Raw genomic sequence first — 7,646 nt, forward strand, 5'->3', positions numbered from 1 at the left:
AATCTTAAATTAAGATGCTTTTCTTGATAAGCAAAAAACCCAAGTAAATAAGTCAAAAATAAGTGATTTTGTGCATAAAACAAGCAAAAAAAACCTGCCAATGGTGTAAGCAAAAAATCTTGAAAATTTTTCTTAAACACTAAATTCAAGAAAAAATTGCTTACACCATTGGCAGATTTTTTTGCTTGTTTTATGCACAAAAACACTTAAATTTGATATTTTTGGTCTAAAAACTAGACTTATTTTCTTTGGTCGTTTTGCACATCAAGAAAAAAAAATGAATGTTTTTTCTTTATTGCAGCTGTAGGCTATACTAGTTTTTTTTTAAGAAAAGTAAACATGCTTACAACATTAGAAATTAGCGATCCCATATGGCAAAAATATATATTTAAATACATTGTGAAATATACTAAAAATGGCCAAATATATATATATATATATATATATATATTACAATGTATTTAAATATATATTTGGAATATGTTTTAAAAATATATATTTTTCACTAATATTTTTTGGTCATTTTTTAACATAAATATATTTTAAAGCATTTAAAATATATTTTTTAGTCCTCGATGTTTTAAACCAAAGAAATATATTTACATCCCATTGGAAAACTTTTAGTTTTTTGTTTATGTTACAAAACAAAACGGGTTTGAAAAGGTTTAAACAAAATTTGTTTTTTACTTCAAAATAAACTTTATTGCAGCTGTCCTCTAAAGTCTCTCTCTCTCTCTCTATCTCTCTCTCTCTCTCTCTCTCGTCTTTCTCAGTATTCAGATCCTCACATTACAGATTTACAACAGCTAATGACTCATTACTGATGTCACCTCATCATGTTGAGGTAAATGCACAAGGTTTTCCTGTAATAGTCACTCTAATGAAGGTGTCGGTGTCTCTCTCTTTATGTGCGTGTTGCAGCTCAGGTGTGTAAAGGTGTGAAATGTGAACTCTAAATCGGGCTTTAGTTTCCACTCCTCTTTCACACAACATACACACAAATATCCGTTTCTCTTTTCCACAAACTCTTTATTCTAACTACAACCCCTACAAAACTTATAATATGGAAACATACTGTAGGCCAGGTTTCCCCAAATCTTACCCTGGAGGGCCGGAGCATTACAGAGTCTAGGTCCAACCCTAATCAACCCAGACAGCAGCCGACTCTGGGCCAGATCTGCACCGGATCCGCACCAGAGCTGCTGACTTTGGCACGAGTCCGGTATGGGTCCGGCCCGGAGTCGTCTGCTGTCTGGGAAACTTAACCACCTGTGTTTTTCTAGTGATCATGAAAACCTTGATTAGCTTGATCAGGGTTGTGCTAAACTCTGCAGTGCTAGCCCTCCAGGGTAAGATTTGGGAAACCCTGCTGTAGGCCTATATGCTTAAACCTTATTACATTTGCCTTATTCAGTCCGCCACCATGTTGATTCCAAACCGAGGCTCTGAGGGATGGACATAGAGTGGCCATTCGTGCCAGTTCCGCCGGACACGTCCCGAACATGTTTTCGGGTTCGTTCTCCGGAAGACCCATTGGTCATTTTTTTTTACATAAATATATTTTAAAGCATTTAAAATATATTTTTTAGTCCTCGATGTTTTAAACCAAAGAAATATATTTACATCCCATTGGAAAACTTTTAGTTTTTTGTTTATGTTACAAAACAAAACGGGTTTGAAAAGGTTTAAACAATAAATATTTTTTACTTCAAAAATATACTTTATAAAATAAACTTAAATTTTGCATATATTTAAAATATATTTTGGCCAAGAATACATTTCTTGCCATATGGGTTGTAATTGCTTGCCATTGAAATGCATTTTGAAATATAATGTTGATATAAAGGTCATAACAAAATATATTTTTATTAAGCTTTACTTTCTACAAAATGTATTTTGCATATATTCAAAAAAAATTTGGCCAGAAAAAAATATTTTTTTCCTATATGGGATTAGCCAACAGGCTACAGGTATTATGTGCATGCGCTATTCTCATCTCAAATTAGGTCATTTGTCCCTTCTAATTTTAACAATTCACGTTTTCTGTGGAAATTTGTAAAACAATATATTTTCTGTATTTTTCTGCATGATTTTTGAGAAACGCTTTGGAAAAGGGAGTCAGACAGACAGAGTACCAAAACACACTTGTAGCCAATTAGCAGTAAGGGGCGTGTTTACTAAATGACATCGTTGCCTGGGTTGTGTATGTGTGGGGAGGGTCTATCAAAAGAAGGTTCAGATTCTATTGGGGTAGGGGTGTGTTTGTTTAGGTGATTTCAAATGTCAACACTGGCTTACATAGATCAAGCATCCCGACTTTAATTATGTAAGTCAATTCAACCTTTTTAAGTTGACATAAATTAGAAAAACAATTGAAATTGTTTAACTTAATTTGTTAAGTTAAAGTAACATAAAAATATATGTTGATATGATATTTTTTACAGTAGGGTTAAGTTTAATTTTTACACCAATATTTCTTTTGTAAATGTTTGTATATAGATATATAACTAATAAGGCCTAGTTCTGAATTAATCTAATACACTAACATTCCAGGTTAACAAAACATAATATAAATTATTTAAAAAAATAACATTACCAACCATTTGATTCACCAAAACATTTCCCTGATGTTCGAATATTAAAAAAGAGGTAAAACGCTGAGATGTCAAGCTTTTAGTAATACATTAAGGTTTTCAGCACCAGATTAGACAATGTTAAAGAAAAAACAAAGATGTAATTCAGCTGGTTACTAAAGTTGTTCATTTAGTTAGTGACTTAGCACAGTGTCTCAGCACAGTTGGTCTAGACACATCCACATTTCCGTGCCGAATGCCTCTCCATGGTGTGATATATCAAGTTGTCATCCAAAAATGACAGGTCATCATCAAATTCGATTGGTCGACAGCAGGCGGTGGGAGGGGAGTAAAGCAAGTGGGTTTTATCGTTGGCTGTGAGGCTGTTGAGGATTTTGTCATAGTTTGTGAGAGAGTTTATACACACACCACTGCAGTAACTGTAGATCAGCTCTTCTTGACTCTTGTAGCCCAAACCCAGATCAGAAACTTTCATCTGAACCCGTCTGAGAGCACAAACTCCCGCTCCTCTTCCTTTCTTCTCACCGCTCGGTCTCTTACGTTTTGCACCTCTCTGTTTTGGAGATCTTTTCATTCTGTAAATGATATCTGAAAGAGGTGTGGCCAAAAATCAATTCAATTCAGATTTATTTCTGTGCTTTTCACAGATTAGCATTATAGCAAAGCAGCTTTACAGCAAATAGTAGTACAGGCATATTTATGTGAAAAAGATACTTATGAGCAGCAGTATTGCACAATGTTTCATTGAGTCTTGAATTTGCATAGTCACTTGTTGCACAGTAAAATGTTTGAGTTCTGTAGCTTTGTTTAAACATAATGCTTTTTGTAGGGCTAACAAATGTATTATTTGCAGCTTAATTGATTAAAATGGCAATATAGATGGTATTGGATCAGTATCGGTATCGACAGATACTCAAGGTTGTGGTATCGACAGACATGAAAAAGTGGTATCAGCCCAACCCTAGTAAAAATATCTAAGAATTCTTAAATAAAGATGTATTTTCTTCATAACCAAAATGACCTATGAAAATAAGTCTAATTTTAAGACAAACTATACAATTTAAGTGAATTTGTGCTTGAAAGAAGAAAATTTTGCTTAAACTAAGTGTTGAAGAAAAAAAAAATGTTCAAGATTTTTTTTTCTCACCCCATTGGCAGATATTTTTGCTTGTTTTAAGCACAAATTCACTTAAATTGTATATTTTTGTCTTAAAACTAGAATTATTTTCTTAGGTCATTTTGCTCATCAAGAAAAAGCATCTTACTTTAAGAATTTTTTTGTATTTCTACTAAAAACAACACACACACTGCAAAAAATTAGAAAAAATGTCTTAGTATTTTTGCTTTGTTTTCGGTAAAAATATCTAAAAATTCTTAAATTAAGATGCTTTTTCTTGATAAGCAAAACGACACAATAAAGTAAGTCTAATTTTTAGACCAAAAATATAAAATGTAAGTGATTTTGTGCATAAAACAAGCAAAAAAAAAAAAAAAAAAAAAAAAAAAATCTGCCAACAGGGTAAACAAAAAAATCTTGAACATTTTTCTAAAACAAAATTCAAGAAATGTGCTTACCCCATTGGCAGATTTTTTTGCTTGTTTTATGCAGAAAATCACTTAAATTTGATATTTTTGGTCTAAAAACTAGACTTATTTTCTTGGGTCGTTTTGCTCATCAAGAGAAAGCATCTTAATTTAAGAATTTTTAGATATTTTTACCAAAAACAAAGCAAAAATACTAAGATTTTTTTTTCTTGAAAATAAGTTTTTTGCATGTCTCAACATGTCGAAAAGCAACACATTAAGAGCTGTATTAACTGTAAGTGGACTTCAGGGAAAAATATAAAATAAAAATCTACCGTGACCTCTTTAGCGTGCATGAACGTTGTATGTTGTGTTTTGACACAGCGTGTAACATCAGAAGTGTTTTGAAGTGGATGTGTTAACTCTTGAGAGGATGAGCAGACTGATCAAAGAGCCATAACATGATACACTTGATATTATTCTGACAGTTTTTTTAACAAAGACAACATACAATACTGCTTTTGTTGGCAGGTAGCAGATATAATACAGGTTCAGATGGCAGCTGCTTTCTAAGCGTGGATGAGTTGTAAGCTCAGTTTGTAAGATGATCGACGGAGAGCGCTGTGTGTCTGATATCCCACCCAGGTACAATGAGACACCCGAAACTTCACAACAGTATCAGGTGTGTCCCGAAAAAGCTTTATCGCACCTGTAAGGATGACTTATTATAAACTGTAGCTTATCATATTATCAAATGGCTTTTCTGACCTGAGTGTGCCGGTTGGTCCAGATGTTTGTTCGCGTGAGGTCTGAAAGGATCTTGACTGTAAGCGTTTCTCTGTGATCTGTGAGAAATGAGATCCAGATTTTTGTGTGGTTCTGATGGGCGAGATTGTGAGGTTCGCTTTGGGTTCTGGAGAACCAGCGGTGTGGTGGACACACAGCTTAGAGTTAATGCCCAGACCAACATCACAGCCCAGACCTTCATCTTACTCTCATCTCAGCCGAGCCTGTCACCAGTCACACCAGAATCACATTAAAAACATTACAAAACTTTATAAACTTCTTGTCACAGTCTCCTTAAAAATGAAGACGCTTCACAATGCCACAGAAAAACCTTTTTTCATCTAAATAGTTTTTAACTTTCTGTTCACAAACAAACAAAATTTATTAAAAGGTATGAACAAAATGGTTCATCTAAGAACCTTGAATGGTTCTTTGAGGAACCAAAATGATTCTTCTATGCCATCGCTGTAAACCTTTTAAAATGACATTCCACTTTTTTTGAAAATATGCACATTTTCCAGCTCTCCTAGAGTGAAACATTTGATTTTTGCCGTTTTGGAGTCCGTTCGGCTGATCTCCGGGTCTGGCAGTGCAACTTTTAGCATATGGCATAATTCATTGGATCTGGTTAGACCATTAGCATCATGCTAAAAAATAACCAAAGAGTTTTGATATTTTTCATATTTAAAGGTGCAGTGTGTAAATTTTAGCGGCATCTAGTGGTGAGGTTGCGAATTGCTACCAACGGCTCAGTCCACTGCTCACCTCTTGCTTTTGAAACACATAGAAAAGCTACGGTAGCCGCCACCAGACAAACATGTCATCGTTGGAGACAATTTAATTTAAAAAAGTTTGTCCGTTAAGGGCTTCTGTAGAAACATGGCTGCACAAAATGGCGGCTTCCATGTAAGGGGACCCGCAGTGTATGTAGATAAAACGTCTCATTCTAAGGCAATAAACACATAACGGTTCATTATGAAAGGCCTTTATACACCCCTGATAATTTAGTTTTGTATATTATTGTGCATTTCTGTCAAAAGAGATCCTTCTAAAAATTACACACTGTACCTTTAAAATTTGACTCTTCTGTAGTTACATCGTGTACTAAGACCGACAGAAAATTAAAAGTTGTGATTTTCTAGGGCGGCTGATATGGCTAGGAACTATACTCTCATTCTGGGGTAATAATTAAGGACTTTGCTGTGGCTGCAGGAGGCGCAATGACACCACGTAGTGCCCGAAAATAGACCCCTGCTATTGAAAGTTACCAAGGGGACTATATCATTGTGCATTTGTTATCATATCGAAACTCTTTGCGCGATGCTAAATGGTCATATTAGGTTCAACTGATTATGCTAAGCTATGCTAAAAGTGGTACCGCCAGACCCGAAAATTGGCTGAATGGATTCCAAAACAGTAAAATAATTTTGTTTTAGGGAAGCTAGAATATGAGCCTATTTAAAAAAGTGGAGTGTCCCTTTAAGCCTTTTATTTTAAAAAGTGTAAGAATGACTGTAAAAAACGGCCCCAGTAAATTCACCTTGTGTCATATAGGCTAAATATAGGCTAAAGGGTCATTTTGTACATTTAACACATCGAAATGTACCTTTTTGGTTCCAATATCATACCCTAAGGACCCATTGGGTACCTATAAAGGATTGTTCTAAACCTGTATGAGTTTTTTATTTTATTTTCCTGAACACAAAAGATTTGGATAAATAATGGAAAGCACACACAATATCTTCTTTTGTGTTCATAAAAAAAAAAAATAATAATAATAATAATATACAGGGTGAGAAAATGATGACAGAATTTTTATTTTTGGGTAAACTAAGTTATCCCTTTAATGTACCTATTGTACATTACTGTACCTTAAGTACCTATTGTCTTACCTACTGTAAGCCTACCTTTAAAGGTACACAATAGGTCCTTAAGGTACAGTAATGTACACAGAAAGGTGCAACATTGTATTATGTTTTGGGCACAAAACGAAACACACCAGCGACAGAAAAGGTCAGTTTTGTACTTTTTTCCTGACAATGTTGCTCAATAAAAGTGTCCGCCAAAATGCACAAAAACTAAAAGTATAAACGAAAGATTGGCCTACGTAATTAATAATAGCTGTATTTTTATTAATCTGTTTTTTATCAATAATACATTTGTCTTACTACAAACATTAAATTATACCTATTTTGCATCATTTAAATGTTGCAATGAACAGCTAACTGTTACTAAAGACTAGCCTATTAGTTACATTTATTAAAAAACATTATTATACTATATTATTAATTAAAATATAAAACAATTATAAAATTATACATTTTATTTCTGCGATCCTTTAGAAAACATGAATAATAATGCTTTGTATGGATTATAAAGATGTTTATATTACACTCACCTGATCTGTCCCATCAGCACAGATTATATTATTAGGTTATACATCCAGAGATCAATCCTGTCAAAACCGCGCTTTACCCCCAAAATTTACTCCATTTCAATGGCTTATCACGTCCTTCTGTCGTCAAGCATTTGAAAAACTGGTTAACTGCATCAGTCTGCTGTTCAAATGTATAAATCTCCTTTGAATTTTAATGTTTGAATCCACTTGATTTCCCGGGAAAAAATGCAATTATGGTATCAGAGGTTATATCCAAATGGTTTTAGTTGATATACAAGCCACTTCTGTAGTCAGAATATGACTTTTTATTTAGTAAAATTATTAAGAGTAAGCTATGTTTAATG

At 33.8% G+C, this 7,646-nt stretch overlaps 1 protein-coding gene across 1 annotated transcript; it reads right to left on the bottom strand.

The window, feature by feature from the left end:
- Positions 1 to 2,658: 2,658 nt before the first annotated feature.
- Positions 2,659 to 7,646, bottom strand: gdnfb (glial cell derived neurotrophic factor b). The gene is made up of 3 exons (XM_055197956.2): positions 7,303 to 7,646; positions 4,887 to 5,128; positions 2,659 to 3,182 (listed from the first exon to the last, which is right to left on the bottom strand). The coding sequence occupies exons 2-3, from the start codon at positions 5,104 to 5,106 to the stop codon at positions 2,803 to 2,805; spliced, it is 600 nt and encodes a 199-aa protein (XP_055053931.2). The 5' UTR covers positions 5,107 to 5,128; positions 7,303 to 7,646; the 3' UTR covers positions 2,659 to 2,802.

The sequence above is a fragment of the Misgurnus anguillicaudatus genome, chromosome 22 (assembly GCF_027580225.2).
Source record: "Misgurnus anguillicaudatus chromosome 22, ASM2758022v2, whole genome shotgun sequence".
Taxonomy (NCBI): domain Eukaryota; kingdom Metazoa; phylum Chordata; class Actinopteri; order Cypriniformes; family Cobitidae; genus Misgurnus; species Misgurnus anguillicaudatus.